We start from the raw sequence: 22,208 nt of genomic DNA on the forward strand, positions 1-22,208 counted from the left end.
AATTGATGGAGTCGTGTTGGTGCATCATTCACAAGTCTGCGGGCTGAAAAACCAGGGCTGAGCTGCTGCCTCAGCCAAGTAAGGGAGTTCTCTGATTCTGCACCTGTAAAGACCCTGTGCAGCCCTTCTTGCCAGAGGATGGCATGGGGGAGATGGTAAGGAAGCATTAAGGTATGTACCATTAGAAGAAGAATGAGTTCTTCTTGAATTCCCCTTTTAAAAAGTAGTTTTATACCCAATAGTGGATATTCAGCCAGAGAAAAATTGCTATTATCTGTCTTTTGTCAGGATTTGCTTCCTCCAGCTTCAACTGTCTGATTGTGCAAGTGGCCAAGTGTCAACAACAGAGTCAAGACAGGAGAGGAAAAGAGTCATGAAGAAGCGCTGGAACAGAGGAATCATAACCAATGTGTGCCTGACTGCTGCTCCTAGGAATTCCAAAGCAGAAAGCATAAATTAAGTTTTAATATGCATTATTAGAAGGTTCTTAGCAAAACAAGCATTTAAAATACAAATGTAGTGTCCTACTAAGCACCAAGGAATTGGTAGTGGTTAGCTAAGTCTGCAAATGTGCTCATATAAACACACAGACAAAGCTCAGAGGTTCCCTTCAGTCTCTTCACACTCAGAACTGAGAAATCTCTGAAGTAACTTGTGTTTGAAGACCTGTTTTCAGTGCTGCTAAGAGTACAGAGCACCCAGAGCACAGCATTCAAATTGCCTTCTGTGTGACAGGGAAAGGACATTGTTGTACAGACGACCTTTCTCAACATACTTCTTGCTTAAAAAAAGGCAATGATCTAGAAGTATTTTAGAGGCTGCAGTGTTGTATGTGTACTTGGAATAGTAGAGTCCTACGGATGTTAAATGCAAGAAAGCAGGCAGGGAGCACAGAGCCTGTGTGAAACTAAGTCACACAAGCTTCTCACTCTGACCTGAGAAAGCATAAGGAGGAATCCAAACAGTCCTTGGAGAAGGAAAACAACTTTTCCAGGTGTTGTTTAGATCCTTGTTGTTTATTTGCAAGAAACAGATAAGGGCTGGTGTTCCACTTGACCAATGATGGTGATATGTAAATTTAATGAACAATGAGTTTTACCTCTTGGACCTGTCTATATATGAAGACCAAAGATAATAAACTTTGCTCTCTCGTACAACCCACAATACTCTGTGTCGTACTACCTCACTGCTCCTAATAGAGTGTGACAGGGTCCTTCTCAAGAAAACCATCTCATCTAGAGAGCAAAGGCATTATGGACTTGAGAAACTGTAATGAGATCAGATCTCTGCTCTTGAGTTTGAATTCATTTTTAATGGCACCTACTGCCATTTTGAAGACTACAAAAGGATAAAACATGCGTCATTCAGACGAAGGTGGTCACCTCTCCTGAAAGGGATATTGCTGTAGATCTTATTGAAGAATCTAAGATTTTGGACAGATAATTTGCAACCAAGTCCTACTGCACATTGTTTTCTGAAAAGTGCTCATTGCTTCATCTGTTCTAGTAGAGTCTCCTACACTCTTCTGAAAAAAGCAGGGTAAGGGAGAAGGAGGCATGCAGACCTGGTATCATTACTTCAAGAATACAGGATATTTGCAATCTGCAGCTTCCCAGCTTACTGACTACAAGTCAATTGTTACACTTTACACAAGACAATTGTCATATTTGCTTTTCCTCCAGAAGATAACATTATACTTCTTGAGAAAATGCACCAAGCTTTGCTCCTATTATGACTTTTATTATGACCTATGTGTTATTTATTTTTATATTGGTCTGGAATTATTTAATCTTTATATCTTGTTTTATTTTTTTCAAATTCTGTTCACATACACTCACACCTTTTGACTACATAGATAAGAGGGGTTGACATTTTGATAGATCCCTATATTTCTATTATTTCTTTCTTATATTTTATCTTCAGAAAACAGTTTCTCCTGTCTGCAGCATTGTGAGATTCTGGTTTTGTACTGGTGTGGGGTGGACTCACCCTGGCCACAGATAAGCCCTACCCAGCTGCTCACTGACTCTTCACCTGTAACTGGAGAGGAGACAGAGTAAGAAGATCAAAAGCAAAAAAACTCATGGGTCAAGACAATGAGAGTTTAGTAAGTGATGGAAAGATGAAAAGGCAAAGAAACAAAACCTGAATGATGTAGGCATCAAGATGACCAGTAGCAGAGCAATGACCCATGAGTCTCCAAGCAGTGGCTGCCTCCCACAAAGCCCTCTCCCCTGAGATTTGTTGCTGAACATGTTACACAGTCTGGAATATCCCTTTGGGCAGCTGCAGTCCATTGTCCCAGCTGTCTTCCCTTCCAGAGTCTTGTCCACCTCCAGCCTACTAGCTGTTGGGGTGGAATGGGAAAAGAAATGAAGTCCTGATGCTGTGCAAGCACTGCTCAGCAATAGCCAAAGCACTTTTGTGCTATCAACATCATTTTAACCACAAATCCAAAACACAGCACCATTCAGGCTGTTAGGAAGAAAATTAACTCCATCATTAATAACCAAACCCAGTACACACTGTTAGTATTATTGAATTATAGTATGAATATTTGAAATAACAAGAACATACACGGTGAGGTATTTCAGAACCACCCCCCAACATATGTGAGTGAAACAAAAAAAAGTATTGCCGGCAGTGTTACACCTCATATAAAATTATTTTGTATCCAAAACATTGAACTTAATTGCTGGTTTATTCTTCCTATATCACCTAGACATTAGCTAATTTATTTTAAAGATGGATGTTATGAATCAGAATTGTTCGGTTGATGTGAGAATCTAGTCCGCACTGAAATAGCTTACTATCCTGCTTGGGATGGACTGAAGAGAAATGTAGATTTCTAGATTGGAAACTTCTAGGCTGGGGACTTGAATCAATTTCAAGTCAACCTCTCCACAGGCACCTGAAACAGTATACACAAAAATTTTGGTGACATTTGTGTTCTGAAGAGCAAATCTCTTAAGCATGCTCAGCTGCACCCTGCACATATGGACCTCTAAGGTTTATTACCTTCTATTACTTGAAAGAGGCTGGTCTACGACTTTTAAAACCATTTCAGCCCCCTCAACCCCCCATCCAATGGTGCTGACTGCTGCCCATTGTGCTGCATTTGAACATAATTCAGCTTCAGAATAGCCATCTGTATCCTGGGCTGCATCCTGAGCAGTGTGGGCAGCAGGGCCAGGGAGGGGATTCTGCCCCTCTGCTCTGCTCAGACCCCACCTGCAGGGCTGCAGCAGCTCTGGGGTCCCAGCACAGGGAGGATGGGGACCTGTGGGAGTGAGTACAGAGAGGGGCCAGAAATGATCAGAGGGGTGGAGTGCCTCTGCTGTGAGGAAAAAGCTGAGAAAATTTGGGTTGTTCAGCTTGGAGAGAAGGTTCCATAGAGATCTGAAACCATTCTATGATTTTTATTAACATATTAGACTCTGTGGACAGTTAGCAATAGCAACACTTCATAATCACAAAGATAAACCCGAAAGAGTCTATGTGCCTTTAAAAAACAACTTTTAGAAGGATAAGATTTTAGAATTCTAATTACACAGTATTATTGTGAAATGTCTTATTGTAAAATCCCATATGCTATGGGATTTTATATACTATTCACCTTGCAATCTCAAACAGCCCAACTGGAAAAGTTATCTTTTCTCTTAATCAGATGTTTGGTAAGTGCAAAACACACACAGAGTGTCAGAAGAGCCATGTTTCAGTTTAAAAAAAAAAAGCTGGCTACTGAATACACTGATAGCCATCTATGAGAAAATTTTGAAAGTGTAACAGTCCAAGCCTCATGTGTTTCTGCCATTCATTCCTAGGTAGGAACACAGCAGAGGAACAAATGAAAGATACAATTTTGTTGAGATGAATTTACTAAGGGTTTTCCCTCCTCCTCTGGGCTGAGATGGAGGGAAAGTAGTAGCTCAACCTTTTTGAACTTTTCTTTCTGTGATTCTCCAAGGGGAGCAAAAATGAGGAATCATCTTCAGGCTTTCTGTCAACAGCTTCAAAATACTCAGAGCTCTGGATTCGTGGTGGACCTGGATGTCCTCACAAGTGTATGTAGAGGTCAAAATGAAGCAAAGATAAAAATGTTGGCTTGTTATTCCTTCTTTCCTTCAGATCTTATTCATATAGGGGATTCCTGCTTCACAGTGGTCTGAATGTGAAATAAACCAGAATATGAGCCACAGAATTGGATTCAATATTTCACCATTTTAGTTGGATCAATTATGACAAATATGGGTCTAATATGCTTGGAGTGTCATTTTCCAAAGCTAAATTTGTGCTATTCTTCAACACTAAGAAGATGAAAAAGATGCTGATGAGTTGATTGGTAAATGAGTTAATTTTGAATGGCTTTGGCCTGATTATTTAGTTTTGTTTTAAGAGCATTCGTTTTTAGTTGGAAAACACACAGAAATCAATTGCTAACCAGAGTAGGTCTCCTGAATTTAGCTGTTCTAATTTTAAGCAAGCAGTTTTATTCAGACATTTTAATTGCTTGCCTAAAGAATGACTCAAACACACACATGCGGACCAGAGTGCACTGCACCAGCAAAGTGCTTGTATGTAACAGCCTGAGTGGCTTTGAAGGGGTAATCCAATGCAATTTTCAGGCAGGGTCACAACCTCCTCTGGGAATCCACCTGCTCTGGCATGGCCTCCTCCATGGGCTGCAGCTCTGTTCTTCATTCTACCGCTCACCAGTATTGAAATTTAACAAATCAAAAATCTCCCATGTCTTCATTTACCCATAATTCGTTCTTGCCTCTCAAAGTTGCTTCAAAGATTCATTAATTAATTGAGGTTCATGTAAAATTCAAAGTCATTAGGTAAAGTAATGTGTAAGTGTTGACATGATATGATAGAAAAAATACATATTGGTTATATTTCTATATTCTGTAGAAACTGTGGAGAGAGTTCAGTGGTAGTGCATATCATCAAAATATCAAAATAACAAGTGTTGTGGCTAGTTTTATTATTTATACTGTCTGAGAATGAGATTGTAAAGTATAAAAACATGGATATGATTATTGTATATTGTATATGATAAACATTAAACATAGCAGCACACTAGAATTGACTTTTTTTGATACAAGAGATTGCCGAAATGCTGAAATGCTAATTCCCCCAAATTAATTATTTAACACAGATGGTTGAATTATTCAGGTTTAAAAATACAAAGCCACATACAACACTTATGTGTTACACAGGAGGTATTAAATTCTCTGGGACAAACTCTAAGATCTTTTCTCAGCCTTTGTTCAGCCCAAACTCTTACAGGAAATTTCTAGTGGAAACTTTGTTAAGTAAGGGGCATGTTGGAGCATTCTGTGAGGATTTTGCAGTAGCTGAAGATGGTTCAGGTGAAAATTAGCATCTTCTGTTTAGGGTTTGATGATTAAGAGAGGAGAAAAAAGTTTTTAAGACTTCTCAAATCTAAGGATTTGTCTGGAAAATGAAACTTTGGCCAGGCCATTCTTATACTATCCTAATGGTAATTAAGAATTAAGGTTTTAATATGACAGCTTTAATGTGCATATGTAAACTGTGATGCAGCACCCAGTCAATGTGAAAAAAACCACTGGAACAGAATCATAAAGATGGGGCGCATAATAACTGCTTAATACTGCGTGAAATCTTCAGATACAGATTGCATAGTAGTGACTTACTCCTAATGGATAATTAATCAAGTACTTAGATTTCCTTATTTAAATTCAATATATCATGAACTCTTGGATGGATTCTGTCTCTACTGTACACTAGCAGTAACATCCAAAGGCCTAGAAAAAATATTAAATAAAAAACTGCATTATGAAATGTAAGTAAGGAGAAGTAGGAGATGAGGAAAGGAACAGTGACTACAGTGGCAGTAGGATTAAATCTAAAATACAGAGAAAAGAAATCAGGGAAAGGTGGCTGTATGAAATACCTTGGTAAAGCATGTATGTACGGCAGCAGAGTTATGGGATCACAGCAACTCAGCTAGGTTTAGAATCACAGAATGGTTAAACCTGGAAAAGACCTTTGAGATCAAGTCCAACCACCACTATGTTCACCATTAAATCAGGTCCTCAAGTACCTTAGGCTGGTAGGTTTGGGTTAGCTGTGCAGCATCACAGCCGTGGCACAAGAGCGTTGATGATGCCAGCAAGCGTTAATCTAAGAGATTGCTGCATCCTCAGGTTCCCAGAAAGTGGTTCTGCACTAAGTTATGAGAGTTTTTTTTAATCAAAGTCAATAGTGTAGGAAAAAAAAAATTAGTTTTGTTAAAAGTAGATTTTGGAACCAATGAGTTGAGGACTACCCAGTTGTTAGAGGTACATATTACATTGTGTAGTGTTCTTATATTTCCCTCTTGCATCCTATACAAGGTAGCAATATGTCTATGTTTATAAGAAGAGGTTACAGGCACAGGGAACTTCCCAGAACTACTGTGTCTAAACTGTTTTTTGGGTTTTTTCCCCTTATAATAGGAACCAATTTCTATTCTTATTGAAGTCAAAATTGATTCTAACATTAAAGCCTGAGAATGACTTTAAACATTATTCCCAAGAGGAATGGGAAGTGGATTATTATTTTCACTTCTATCTTTGCAACTCTGAGTACTAGAAGCTTTTTTCACTGAGAACCCTCATACAAGTAACATGGTCCCAAGAGCTGATAAGTGAAGAAGGCAAGCAGATTCTTTGACTCAAGATTCCAAAGAGCTATTTACAACATACAACACTTAGAGATGAATAACAGCAGTCTTGTAGTTATGAAACAGTTCCATGGGAGTTTCATCCAAGAATTTATTAAATAAATCAGTTAAGTCACAACAACTGATTTTCTGCAATGAAAATGAACTTCTGAAGTAAGTTGTGGCCAGAAAAATCCTCTTTAGAATGCTACTTTGGCCTTGGAAACCTTAGCACTCCTTAGAAATACCAGTATTTCAGAAAAGACACCACAAAGAGGACAGAAACTGAGGATTCATTTTTGCAGAGATTTCTTACCTCCGGTCTCACAGCTCATAGGTTCCTTTCCAGAGGAGCAACATACACTTTTAGAAAAAGTATTGTAGTCAAAGTAATTTACCAATATTTCTCCAATATAGATACCTTTACACAGAAAGTGAATCCTAGTGATTATTATGGGATTTGAAGAGCAATTCCAAAAAACTTCTGTCCTGCAAAGATCATTTAGCTCCGAAAATGTAAGTAGCGCAACTACAGAGAAGAAGGATGCCCGCTGTGCTGGTTACAGATGGGTGGGGACAATTTTGGCAGGAAGCAGGAGGGGTGTGGCCAGGACCCAGAGGTTATGTGATACCACATCCCATTTCCATTTTCCAGGGGTGAGATCCTTTATGGGTCAACGAGGAGGGAGCAGTCAAGTATTCCCTGGGGGTTCTCATTTGAATTTTTTGCCTCCCACTTGTACCCTCTGTCATTTGTACTGTTGCTGTTCCTGTTGTTTTTCTTATCTCATGCCTGTTTCCACTAAATTATTCTTATCTCAGTGATATTTACCTTTTGTGTCTTCAGTTCTCCTCTCCAGCCCACCATGGGGAAGGGATGGCATGGGAGGGAGTGAATAGCAGTGCTATTTTTGTGAGCAGTGAGCAGTGCATAGTTTGGAGTGGTCTCAGTGGGATCAGTAAATTGGAGAATACCATTCATTCCTAAACCCCAACACCTACAGAGACCTAAAACTCCTGCAGGATTTCAGGATTTACTAGTTATAAAATGCCACAGCATAGCAACTCATTAGGTCTTCTGAATTTGGTGACTGGATTTATAACTGATGATTCTAAAAGAATTCATCAAATATTGATGACTCTATAGAATATAATATTGCAAGCACAGATAACATAATTCATGCAATGATAGTTTTTAAAGTAATTTTCAACAATTCCCAGTAAGCAAGGCCAAAACAATAAAATGCAATTCAACTGTCTGATTCTTGGTTCTGGGAGAGTTTTTGGTATTATTACTGAATATTAATGATATGCTTATCTAGCTCATCCATACAGCTGGGATTTGCTTACAGCTTGTACCGATCCTACTAATATGCAGGATAAACTCTTGGTTTTGTTGTAGTCCATTGAATACATGACTTTCATGGATTTCAGTGAAATCAGAATTTCATCTCCATTCTTAGTTTTCTGGTGGATTATCTACTGAGGAGGCTGACACCAATAATCTTTTTCTTTGTCAACAACTCAAACAATTTGTACTAATTGTCAACTGTCTGGAAAGATGAAATTGTTCCAATGCTTAATTAATGGGGAAAAAACCAAATTTATTTGGCTTCCTGAATCATTTAACTCTGAGAGTGTTTCAAGAACTTCATTCTGGTTTTAGATTTTCAAATGTAATTACTAAAATCAAAATAAAGTAATCACGAAAAAAAATAATCAAGGGGAGAGATTTTGAAGTGACAAAGAATGACAGTTTATCATTTGGGGATTTAATTTCTTTCCAAGACAAAAAGCCCTGTCAAGTAATGACTGCCAAAAAAATCCATTGTGGACACTGCATCTGCTGAATATTTCAGCGAAGAGATTTGTCTGAAAAATTTTGTCTAATCAGAATGTAATTAACATTATGCAGGTTAGCTCATGTATCTTGGATAAGATTCAGCATTTACGTATTTTTAGATTCTTCAATATCCTTTCTTTCTGACTTTTCATTTGAATTGCTTCCTAAAGACAAAAATTGCTTTGACAGAATAAAACTAATCCCTTCTTATATTAATTTATTGTTGTTATAGATCAATATTATGATGTAAAACTAAGGGTGTGACCTGTGTGACACAATATGGATAGTTTTGTGGATAATATGCATTTCAGATAAGTTTTTGCTGTGTCCTTGTTTCTTTGTCACATAAATGTGATCTACCAGAATGATCCTGTAGAGCCCAGCAGAATGTTTTGTTAGCTGTATTTTCACAGATGCCATGAAGAGTTAAAACTACAGTGGTTTATCTATATCACTGAGGAGGATTTTTCTATGAGGAGATTCATCCATAATATAGTTTGCAGGTCTCAGACAAGACTAAAAATGCATCATTCAATTCTGGATCCACACAGGTGCCATGGACTACAGCAGACTGAGTGCAGGACATTTGCACAGATTTTACTGCAGATATATTCCCTTTGGAGTAAAATCTCAGTAACATCTAATTCCGAAAAAGAAACATCTCAGAATCAAGGTGAACTGCAGAAAGCAAACTGTGCTCCACGTGACTCATGTGCAGCACATCACTGCTGTAATTTGCATACAGTTGTAGTTCAGGTATTTTTTGCAGTCTGTTTTCTTAAGCTCTGAGGAATCAGCAGGCTGGTGAGAATATGAGAACTGTGAAGTCTGGGACAGGAATGTTTTTCAACTGCAAGTTATTTAGCAACTTCAGCTTGGTGAAGAAAACAGAGACCTGATGACTAAACAATCAAAAATCTGTTAAACTTTACCTGGAAGTATTGAGTAAATAACTCTAGCTCAACTCTTAGTAGGCCTGCTTTATTCAAAATTATTTCATATACTTCAAAAATATATTCAAAATACTTATTGTTTTCCCCGACAAATTTTCTCTGGGAGAATTTCTTCAGTGTACAGATCATCAGTAATCATTAAACATTGACCACGTCCATAAGACTTAACTTTCAATCCAGTCTTGCTTTTTACATACATATTTATTCATTCCCCATTAATCCTGCTTCTCAGGAATGAGCTGAATACCCAGACTCCTTTTGTGGTTTTTGTGCATATTGACACTTTGCCGAATCTCATTACATGTAATACGTCTGGTCTCAGGGGATTAAAGAACGTGCATATTAACTGAAAAGGATGTGAGCATAAAAACTCAATGCTCTCATCTTCATGACTGATTTGTTTGCTAGTATTATTTACAAATAGACCAGTTATACAGAGACTTTCCAAGGACTGAAGAAAAGTAAGAAACAGACTTCAGTTTACTGCTATCAAATGTAAGAGATCAATATTTTGGAAATATTTCCTACTACATAACAGTTATCTTATGATAATGGAAAAAAAAACCCAACAAAATCTTTCAAAAGATGTAGATTTTCTCCAATTTTTGATAAACATTTTTAATCTGAAGGGTAAAATAATGTTTCTTAGAGCTGTTCTGTCTGTTCCCTTGCCCTAACTTCATCCCACTCTGTCCCCATGTCCCAGCCTCATCCCACTCCTATAGTGGACTAACTTTATGTTAAAAGGTCTCTTCTAAATCCTAGAATTGTCTTTTTCTCTTGTTTGGAAGGTTAAATGGTCATAGCATGAAATGCAGATACTATCTCATCATTGCCATTTGCAAAGAAGGAGTCTGGAAACAAAAGTTTAATACTTTTCACAATTTTGTTTCTCATGGGATTTGTTTCTCATGGTTTCTCATTCTTTTTGTTCTTCATGGGATGTTCATGCATCTATTACTACAACATGGTCTAAGTTTTATGTGTTGAGTTTTGTGAGGGAGCCTAAAAGATAACAGGTGAATGCTGAACTGTGGAGCAGAATTTATTTTGTTTAGCTTTTGCACATTTGCAATATAAGAACATCTACTTCTGGGGTGTTTACCCAGGCTTCCCTGAAGATCACTGGGGGAAAATCAGATAGACAATTACCCAGAGAAGAAGTCTCAACAGCTCTATGCCTGTGTTGTAAACATCTAAAAAAAATTGTTTTCACCCGATATAATATTCCTAAAAGCCCAAAGATGACGTGTCTCTGCCTCCAAAGGTACCTTCCCTCTTTTATTCCCAGCCAGTCACTTTGCTTTTTCTGCAGATAATCTGGTAGCAAATTAGGCAGATGAGCAGTGCAATGCATTTTGTACAGTCCAGCAGAAGGAAAGTTTTCTTTAGTGAAATTGCAGGTGGGCGCATGTTTCATATTTTAACTTTTCTAGATTGAACTTGATTCAGCTTACATGATGCTATGTTTAATGGATATATTACTTGCAGGTTTCCATGCATTGTTTTTGTGTTCTTATTGGCTTGTTATGGTGTTAGCTAAATCCTCCCATATTATCAGAATGGTCTGGATCAAAGAAATTTCAGAAACAGTGGAAGTAGTTACCATCATTCCTGAATTGTCATGATGTAAAAGGAGCAGGCAAATGTTATGCAACCTGGTGTAGCCAAACCTGGGGCACCTGTGGATTACTAAAAGAGTATAATTAACAACAACAAAAAGTATTTTTTGACACTGTAGTGACATAGCCAGACACAATGAATAAGCATCTTGCAATGTATGTTAGCAATTGAACCTCCTTTACTGCCGTTTATGAAATTGAAATTGCATCTGGTGTCAGTGTGTGAACTGCAATATGGAGCATAGAAGCTTTTCATGTAATTAATACCCAGCTATCCCATCTGGTGGCAGGACACAAGAGTGACTGCTCATTCAGGTCTGAACTCACAGTGAATAGAGCTGATTGTCAAAGCACATCCTGAAAGATGCCACCATAGCTCCAACTGTAGAATAGAGAACATATAAATGGAGGATATATTTATAAAAGACTTTATCTTTCCAAGAATGTTGGGTAGAGCTTGTCAAATGGTTTGTAACAAACTCACTACGTAGCAGACTGAGTTGTGGTACATTTTCTGTATCAGCCCTGTTTTCTTTCTCAGGAGATATGTATACTTGTGTTATACATTATATGTATTGCAGATTATATCTTGTAATTTAGTTAATAGAATTCAAGAACTAATGTATACAGACAACTTCATCCCAGAAATATTTATGTGTTTTTCCTTAAAGTATAATAAGCAAATATTTATCCCCATTCTATTGCATTATTTCCTCATAATGAATGCTTGCTGAAAAAAATGAAAAGGAAAACAGTAGAATAAATAAAGGATAGTGACTATCTTTTCTTGAACAATCTCGGTCACATATAATTGTTGATGTGGGATTACAGACAGGACTTTGCTCTTAAAACAGTTCCTCAAACAAACCCTTATTAATCTAAAAATATATGAATGACAAATGAGGGTAGGCATGAATGTAGAGAAACCAGAGAATCACTCAGTGGGGAAGGCTGTCATGGACCACATAATGGAGAAAAGCCTGTAATCCTCAGGTGGAGCTGTTTGAGGTGTTGCTCATGACCCTCCATGCAACATAATACTCTTTTCCCAGCTTACTTTTTCCCGTTTTCCAAACAGAACAGCTCAGGCCAGCAGCAAGAGCACAGAGAAGTCAGGGTGGCAGAACTACAGAGTTTACCACAGGCTTGCCTGCAGGAGCCAGTAGAGAAATCTCTGTGATAGCTGTCAGAGGTAGAGCATCAACAAGCAAGTAAAACGGCATGTCTGAGTTCAAAAATCAGTACTGATGCCAATCAATACTGCATCAGGTTTACTCTGTAAGACTGATACTCTCGGACCTTAGAATGACAAGGAAAAAAAAATCAGTGTCATGCTTTAAAAGGTGGGAACCCTTCAAGATATTAATGCTGAGAAGCATTAAAGCTCTCTGGTGCAGCACATGCATGTAGCACATACATGTAGCAAAATAAATACAAAACAGGATATGAATCCAGACAGTATTATTTTATTACTTAAAGCTTTGTTAACAATAAACTCAGGGTAGAAACTGATTTACTATAAAGGAATAGGATGCACATATGTAATTCAGAGAAAACATAAACAAGATATCATTTGTGAATAACTTAGAAAAAATATTTTTGACAGATCAACTGTTGTGATTAATTATTTTAAATACAGCAGGATGAAATTGGTGGCATATGAATAATTATAAATTCCACCTTGAAGGCAGAATGATGGCACATCATGTCAGGATCTCTAAATGATGAAGTTGGCATAGCAGTGAGATGTTCAGGAGGTACTCACTCCAGTTACTCTGCTTTTCATTTTACACATCTCTTCTATTGGTCAGTCTCCTTTCAACATATTTTTCACACTTTTTGTGGTTTTGCACATTTCTCTAGGGAGGTGGAAAATTCCTAGTGTTATGCTGGGCAGATAACTGATAAATTTATACAAGTGTCATCAATAAGCATAACTGATTTGAGAACTAAAGTAACTACTGATGTAATCTCTTAATATGACACTGTAACAAGCCTTAATGTTGACAGTGCTAACTCGAGATTTCTAGTATTCACCAGAAAAAAAGAAAACAAAAAAAAATTACCTTCTCATTAGTGAGTTTCACACCTTCAACTTGTAAAGAACTTAAATTAAAATAAAAAAGCAAATAGAAATGTTTTCAAATTATTAACCACATCATTGTCGTGGCTGTATATGATCATGTCAAGTTAAATTACTTGTTATGTAAACACACTTTGCAGGTAAAAGTTAAATACTAGGAATAGTTGTTGGGATGTTTAAGGACCTATTTTTAATAGAGCTGTGATGTATTTGTCACTCTTTGTGGTATTCGTTTACTCTTTATATATTTGCAGGTCTAAATATCAAATCTCCAAGATAAGAACCACATGATTCTGCAAAGTATATACACAGAAGGTTTTGGTATTTGCTGCTGTGACAAATTTAGGTGACAAGTGGAGATGCTTTGAACCACTCAGGCAGGACACAGAAGTTAATATAGTGCCTTGCATGAACATGGAATGGACATTGAAAACCTCTTACATTAATTATTAAAATGACAAATTGAAAATATTTTATTTCTGCAATGAAAGAAGGTAGTAAAGGGGAAAAATGTAATCTTGATCTCACTTATGCTGTAAGTCTATGGATTTCTGTCAAATTAGTCTCTCATTTCATGATATACATGATCTCTGGTCCAATATCTCTTTCCATATACACCTTGATTGGAAGGTTAAAAACTTTTCCACTTCCTTGGAAACTAGAAAGATATTTTCTAGTTAATTCTATCTAGTTTTGACTTCAAATATCCACCTACTCACTTAAAATAGAGGAGTATCTTATTACCTGTAATGGGAATAGGGGCTTGATGACTAGTAGATTTCTTTGAGCAATATTCCTCAGACTACTGGGTTGGAAACACAGTATTTATTCAAAACCCACAAAATTATGTGCAATGAAATTGCAATGGGTTTAACAACAGTATTTCAATTGGACTGACTTTCACAGTGTAGATATAGTACAAGTGGGTGTTAGTATGTGTCAAAATTTTAAAATTATTTCACTATAATTAATTCTACCATGTAAACCAAAGCAAATGTAGCCTGACAGATCTTGTGTGAAGGTGCATAGAGAAGAACTGTATGTTTCTGAAAAAGATAAATGCTAAGTGGGATCTTAAGGGAGGGGGCAGTGTGTGGATACACCTGTTTAAGGATCATCCCTAGCAGTCCAGCAATAATAATGCTCCCAGAAATCTCTGTGTCCCCACAAACTCAAGTCCTGAGTATAAATGTCCAGGCAGAAATACATTCTTAAATTAATTCTTTTTTATTGTAGACCCTACTTCTCTCCCAAGTCTCCTGCAGTGCAAAAATCTTTCAGTATCTCTGGCCCATGAACACCCACCCAGATATTTCAAACAGCTTTTGAATGTGTGTCTGTGATCCAGTCCTACTGCTCTCATTGGGCTCACTAGCATCTAAGCCAATGTCTTCATTAAGCTCTCCTTTGCAGAAAGAAGGTTCATCTGTAATTTCTGACTGAGTGATTAAAATGTGCACTTCAGTTTCATACATACATCCAGGCACCATTCTGTGTGAACAAAAGGGATACAGCTAGGAGAGCCAGATCACAGGATCATAGAACAATTTGGATTGGAAGGGACCTTAAAGAGCTTGTTGTTCCAACCCCCCTGCATGGGCAGGAACACCTTGCACTAGATCAGGCTGCTCAAGGTCCTATCCTGTCTGGCCTTGAATAGGATAGGGCACCCACAACTTCTCTGGACAACCTATTCCAGTGCCTCACCATCCTTGTAGTGAAAAATTTCTTTTTAACATCTAATCTGAATGTGAAGCAGCAGGTTGGATCATCGCTGGAAGAGACTATACAAAGGAAGAATTTTAGAAATAGCAAAGGGTTTCTGGTTGGCACAACATGATTCTGCCCTCATTCACATTTAAACAAAGGCAGAAGGCAGCTGGGATTAGAATTAGTAGTTGACAATGGTTATTCCATTCATTTTATGTAGAGAACTAACAAAATTACGTAGTAATTAAGTGGAAATGGTTCCATTTTCAGGCTTTCTAAAATCAGGTCTGGAGTTCTGCTCTACAGAGCAGAAAAGAGTCCCATCAGGCAGGTTACATACCCTTCACCCTCCACACTGTACAGCATTCTTATGTTCTTTCCAAGTGATACTCACACCCACAGCAGTGAAACTTCTTAGTCATTGCACAGTTAAACTGACTTGTACCCTTCCTGGTTTATTCAACTGTGGTTTTGATAGTATTCCAGAACAGAAAGCCAGGAAACTGACTGTGGCATGAGTGTCCTTGTTAGTGCTTTCCAACCAGATTACACAACAAGACTTTGGTTAAATGTGAGCAACTAAACATCACTGATGATGTTTAGTTCTTGAAAATGAATCCTTGAAAATTTCCTTGGAACTACAGGTTGATGTTGCCACTTCCTCTTGTTACTGAACAGGTAGGTATAGATTAGTCTACAAGTTAGCAATACAATTGCACCTATTGATATACCACTAGATAGAGATAACCTAAGTTTGTAAGTTATGCAGTGAGGCTGAATCATGGTACTGTGCTGTTCTGCATGGCATCTTCTGCAGCTTTCATTGCCATGGCACCCAAATGACTTCTAGTAGTGCATTAAGCAATGTGCCTGTCACTTGTCAGGCAAGCTCACTCCATCTCTCATCCTTTCCCTTGTACAGGGAACAGGAGCTTTCAGCTTTTGTTTTGCATCTTTGTGAGTGAAATATCTCAGTCACTAGACTTGATTGAGTGAATGATGATGGAATAGTTTGTAACTTGCTTTCTGTAATAAAACCAATTAAACCAACTCTAAACTACACTTACATTTCACATTAATGCATCAGTTCTTTTTATCTGAGAAGACAGATGTATTTCCTGATGATGTACTAAAAAAGGTGCACAAGGGAGATATTAAGCATGTAAATGCTGAATTTATTTATTTTTGTCAAGGTTATGTATTTTTTACTTCTAAAGAATGGAAGGCTAATATGTGTACAAGTCAAATAAAATCTTAGTGGTGGTTTAACCCTGGCTGAATGCCAGGTGCCCACCAAAGTTGTTTAATCACACCCTTCCTCAACTGGACACTGGAGGAACAATATAACAAAAGGCTCATAGATCAAGAGAAGAACAGGGAAAGATCACTCACCAATTACCATCACAGGCAAAACAGCCTAAACTTGGGGAAAATCAATTTCATTTTCTACCAATCAAATCAAAGTAAGATAATGAGAAATAAAATATGAATCCTAAAACATCTTTCCCCCAGCAGCACAGGGGGACAGGTAATGGAAGTAGTAGTCAGTCCATCACATTGTACTGCTCCATCCTCCTCAAAAGCAAGACTCCTTACATTCCCTTGCTGCAATGTCAGTCACTTCCAGAGGGTGCAGTCCTTCAGGAATAGGCTGCTCCCGCCTAAGTCCCCAGATGGTCATAAGCCTTGCCAGCAAAACTGCTCCAGCATGGGCTTTTCTCTCCAGGGGCCCACATGTCCTGTCAATCTCCTCCAGCCCAGCCTTCCCATGGGGTCACACCCTCCTTTGAGCATTCTCCTGCTCCAGCATGGGGTACTCCATAGGTTGCAGGTGGATCTCTGCTCCTCCTTTATCTCCTGCAGGGGCACAGCTGCCTCACCATGGTCTGCACCAGGGAAATGTCTGCTCTGGCACCTGGAGCACCTCCTGCCCCTCCTCTACACAGACCTTGGGTCTGCAGGGCTGTTCCTCTCACATATTCTCACTCCTTTCTCTGACTGCAAATGTTCTTGTGCAGAAATTTTCCCCCATTCTTAAATCTGTTATCACAGAGGTGCTGCCACCATTGCTGAAGGCTCAGCCTTGGCCAGCAGTGGGTCTGTCTTGGAGCTGGCTGGCACTGATATCATCTGACATGGGAGAAGCTTCTGGCAGCTTCTCACAGAGCTGTCCCCTTTAGGCCCCCCACTACCAAAACCATGCCACACAAAACCCATAAAGACTCAGGAAAAGCAGGTTGTTTTTCTAGTTCAGTATTCACTCTGAATTTACACATAGATATAGATATATAGATATAGACACATATTTACAGGAAATACTACAGTGAAGATCTGATAACTTCCTCCAGAACAGCAATTTCATTGTAATTCAATTTGCAGTTTAATTGTCTAATAAATGACTGAATAAATATCAATAATGGCTAATTCATTAAAAAATAGCATATGTTCATCTTTGCAACAGAAATACCAGGTCATTAGGAAAGCCAGAATAATATATTAATTTCATTTTGTTGTTGGAAATACTTGCAAGAAGCATAATGAGTAAAGTGTACTCTGCTAGGAATCTCTTCTCTTTGACAGAAGGAAAGGACCACACCTTGCTTCTTCATTCCAGCATTTTGGCATCCAAAGTAATTATCTTTAACCTCACTAGCTTTCAGATAGTTACAGAATGGATTATCATCCCTAGCCTAAAAAAAGCAAAAAATGCAAGTCCACTCCCATATCCTAAACCATTCCAAAATAAATGCATCAAAAGGACACACTACCTTTAGCCAGTGTTCCCATCATCTTGTGACTCTTGGAAAACCCACAGATTTCAGAACATCTGTGCTTATCTGACCTCTGGTAGAAGTATGGCCCACTCCCATAGCGCTGCATGTTTTCAACCAGGCAATGGAGACAAGGCAGTTGCTACAGTATGTAGAAAGATGTCTTTTTAAAATATAAATCAGGTTGAAAAAGGTTCAGAATTTCACCTCTGCATCTTTTTTTTTTTTTCCTTTCAAGGGCTTTGAACATTTTTTTGTTCCTGTAATTTATCTGCCCAATATTCCTGGAAAATCACACAGCTGTGTCATCAGTAACACCTATTGAGAGTGGCTTCAAGACTTGTGAAAGGTTTGGGATTGGTGAGAAAGTGAGAGTGCCTTGGAGAATACCAGAACTTATGAGGCTGAAAAAAAAGAATGAAGACCAAGGAAAGTTTGGCATCTAGGTAAGGTAGCAACTGAGAAAATGAGAAATGTCACCAGGAAGCTGAGAGAGATGCACAGGTATCATGTGGAAGATGGGAAATAATCTAAGGGCATTCAATCAGTACGCACAAGATTGAAGGAAGCAACAGAATGGAACAGAGAAAGTGGCTGTGTAGGCTCTGAAATCAGAGGATCTGATAGCCCATCAAAAAATAGGATGGCATTCACTTTAAAAAGAAGAATATATACCAGAGGGGAGGAAAAAAAGAAGGGAAGGGAAGGGAAGGGAAGGGAAGGGAAGGGAAGGGAAGGGAAGGGAAGGGAAGGGAAGGGAAGGGAAGGGAAGGGAAGGGAAGGGAAGGGAAGGGAAGGGAAGGGAAGGGAAGGGAAGGGAAGGGAAGGGAAGGGAAGGGAAGGGAAGGGAAGGGAAGGGAAGGGAAGGGAAGGGAAGGGAAGGGAAGGGAAGGGAAGGGAAGGGAAGGTTAGGTTCCTGGAAAAAAAGGTTTGAAACAACAGTCAAATCAAATAGACTACTTGAAATAAAAAGTAACTGCAAACATTTGGGGAATATACAAGAAAACACTAAGTGGAGAAGTACTGTCTCTTCATAACAGAGTAGAACAAATGAAATTAAATGGTTATGCACAAAAGCAGTGGAACACATCAAAATTCCATCACAAAGTATTCTAGAAAACAATTTTCTTTCAACAAAATGTGAGGTATTAACAAGAACATATTTCTCAAATGCAGAGCCTGCACATAACTTTGGATTGTCTGTTTTTGTAGTAATATGAAAGAAGAATCAGCATGAGAACTATAAAATACACATGGTATCATTGGTACTAGACTTCCTACTTAAAATAAAATATCCTTTAGCAGAAAAAAAAATTGTTCAAAAAGATTTCTAAAACCCATAAGAGTGTCATTTTGAGAGCCCTAACTAGGAGGACAAAAGAAATTTTGGAAATTTGACTGCAGGTATTTCTGCAGCTCCTCTAAAGATGACGTAAATGAGCTGCAGGTCTCTTTACACATCTCTTCCTCTGGCAGTTTCAGTAGGTGAGAGGAGTCCCAGTGGCCCAGGCAGGCACTGAAACCATGGTCTGGCTAGGGCTGCTGGAGAGCACGGGAGTGTCAGCCTGCTCTGCACACAACTGTACTGGGACTTGCCCAGTTATTTTCTCAGCACTTCGCTAAATCAGAGGAAGGTGTGCATGCCTAGAGAGTACAGGGCTATTCCAACACAAACACTGGAAAGAATTCAATAAGTGAACATGGCCAGGAACTAGGGAGCGATTTTATTTGGATGCACGAATGTTTTAACTATACATTTACAACATTTAATTCTAAATAATCCCTTATGAAATAGCAAGCACTGTGTTAAACGTGAACGATACCTAAAGGCCAGATATTAATTCTTCAGTGAGATACATCTTTCCTAGAAAAGTTTGTAATTATTCATCTGCAAACTATCATCAAACAAAGTGTTACCAGTGAAGCAGAACCGAGAAATACAAGTGGACTGGGTTTTGCTTAAGTGTTATTACTGCAAAAATATTGTGTTGTTTTGGGTTCTTTTTACTATGATATTTGATATTTTGCCCCTGCTCTTAACTGAAATTACTAGAGGTGAATAAAAACTGGCTCTTCTCTGAAACAGGTGAACAGCGTTTGTAAGAGGATGCTTCAGAGATGAAAGAAAGAGCCAAAGAGTCTGAAAACGAAGCACAATTTCCAAGGAAATTTTCCGGTTTATGGGGAAGAAAGACTTAAAGTTGCAGATTTTCTGGGCGCACTGGATTAGCAATAATTTTCACTGATGCTCTTCCTCGGTCACTTACACGAGGACAGGAGCGCAGCGCAGGCTGTACTACCGCACCTCAGAACATCCAAGCGCGAGTTCTGTCCCCCAGCCGCGGGGAGCCGCCGCCAGCCGCGCCGCCGCTCCTGCCGAATTCCCCCGGGAGCGTCCGGCGGGCTCCATGGCAGAGCACCGCGGGCCGTGCCCGGGACGAAGCGGCGGGAGGCGCTCAGCGGGACACGGTCGCAGCCCGGGGCAGCGCTGCGGGGCCGGGAGCACACACGGCTCCGGCTCGCTGCGGCGGGACACGGCCCCGCGGGGCCGGGGCGCGGCGGTGCCGGCGGGGGAGGCGCGCAGGGGGCACCGAAGCCCCAGGGGAGGCGAGCGGAGCCCGCCGCTCTCCCTCCCACCTCCCGCCCCTTCCCTCCGGCCGGGGACAGCCGCGCCGGCTGACGCGCCGCAAACTTTGCTGCTGTCGCTGCCGCGGCTGCCGGGAGCCCCTCGGTGCAGGGGCGCGGAGCGAGCGGGGCCGCGGCGCTGCCGGGGCAGAGCCCGGAGCGGTCCCGAGCGGCGGCGCCTCCGCGGCGCTCCCGCCGCGCCCCGAGGGAGCCGCCGCGCCGCCCCGCAGCCCGGCCGCGGGACAGCATGAGCCAGGCGCAGCCCTTCGCCCCGCGGAAGGGCAGCTCCCCGGCGCCGGGGGCCCGGCGGAACGACAGCCAGGACTACCTGCTGCTGGACGCGGAGTTGTGCGAGGAGAGCGCCCTGCCGCCCTACGCCTTCTACCCGGTGTGAGTCCCGCCGGGCGGAGCGGGCGCGGGGGAGGCGGTGGCGGGACAGGTGCAGCGGGCGGGGGGCGCGGCAGCCGCGGCGGGGGAACCTGTGCTCTGCCCTCGCCCTCTCCGGGGCACGAACGGGGTGGCTGCGCTTGGAAAGGCGCAGGAGCAGCGTTGGCATCGCCGTGCCCGGGCTGGCAGGTCTCCTCTGAGAACACCGTGGTGCCTTCCCGCTGACAGGGAGGCGGAGGGTGGCTTGGGCTCAGTTGTGGAGTGCCGGACAAAAGACGTCCGTGTTCGTAAAACCGATGGTGTCTAATGGGTTAAATGTAATTACAGAAATTTTAACTCCTGTGATCGGTTGCTCCCACCGAGAGAGCGCACATTACAGATGTGTGCATAAAACCATCCTCCTTTCCTTATTGAAAAATAATTGCAAAAAACCCCATCCTCCTATCATTATTTTTGTAAGAGCCATGTAGCCTCGTGTAATTTCATTATGTGAGTTTTGGCAGGTAGTTATCGTTTAAAGCAGAGAGTAAGAACATATTCAGTAAAAGCTAAATTATGTAAAAATAGATTACAAAGGTTCCAAGAACCGCAACTTAATGTCCACGTCGATTGGCGTTCAGTGTTGACAGTGTCCCCCTGGTTATGTGCTGTCAGCATGACTACTGTAATTACCACTTGTTAATGCTTCTGGGGAGAAGCTATCCAACAGAGGGGGAAAATGGGTATTAAGCAATGCAAGATGAGTCCTAAAATCTCAGATGATTGCTAGATGTGTACTTTCTTCTGTAGAAATTATATTTTATTGCTTAACTGGTAAATTCCAGTTACCAGTCTCTCCTAATATTTGCTGTTTTATCTGTGAGCCACCTACCAGCCACTTGACAGCTACCTGGATATAGGAAAGGAATAACAACAATGAAACTGGGAACACTTACAGTGCTTGAATATTTATCAACTCAGCTAAGAACAACCAGAGTTTTCAAAATTTACTGCTGTACTGCTGTTCTTGAGCGTCTTTGTGGATCACTAATTCAGTACGCACATGTAGCTGAAGCAGGCACACTGGACTTAAAAATATATCTCAAAATATATGAATACATCTACCTAATGAATCCTTTCAGAAAAGAAAAGCCTTATGATGTTTATTTCAGATTGGTTCTCACTAGTGGACTAAAGCTTTGAACTAATATGGCAATTCTGAAATTCTTTTGCCATCTACTCATTCAGAATGGCTGTGCAGCTGTGAGAGGATAGATCTTGCATAAGTGTTTCGAGTCATCTCCTCAAACAAAATGTGCAAGTCTGTGGGTGCTGATACTTTCCCTTCAAGAGTGAAGTGAAAAAAGTGCCTTGGTCCAGCACACTCCCAATGAGAGATTGCCTCTCATCACCTCACAGTGGCCATAAGGAAAGCCTGCATCCCAATCAAGTTGCTTTGTAGAACCAGGGTAGCACTAACCACGGGAAGTTATCAAGGGCTTGTTTTTGACATGCACATTAGGCATGAAGAAGTTGTTCTTTGG

At 40.2% G+C, this 22,208-nt stretch overlaps 1 protein-coding gene across 1 annotated transcript in view; it reads left to right on the top strand.

Moving 5' to 3' along the window:
- Positions 1-20,386: 20,386 nt before the first annotated feature.
- Positions 20,387-22,208, top strand: part of TRPC6 (transient receptor potential cation channel subfamily C member 6) — a 78,973-nt gene continuing 77,151 nt past the window's right edge. The window contains exon 1 of the mRNA XM_058829287.1: positions 20,387-20,688. Coding sequence (XP_058685270.1) covers positions 20,546-20,688 — 143 coding nt within the window. The 5' untranslated portion in view covers positions 20,387-20,545. The remainder of the gene's footprint in view (positions 20,689-22,208) is intronic.

Source organism: Poecile atricapillus, chromosome 1 (assembly GCF_030490865.1).
Source record: "Poecile atricapillus isolate bPoeAtr1 chromosome 1, bPoeAtr1.hap1, whole genome shotgun sequence".
Classification (NCBI taxonomy): domain Eukaryota; kingdom Metazoa; phylum Chordata; class Aves; order Passeriformes; family Paridae; genus Poecile; species Poecile atricapillus.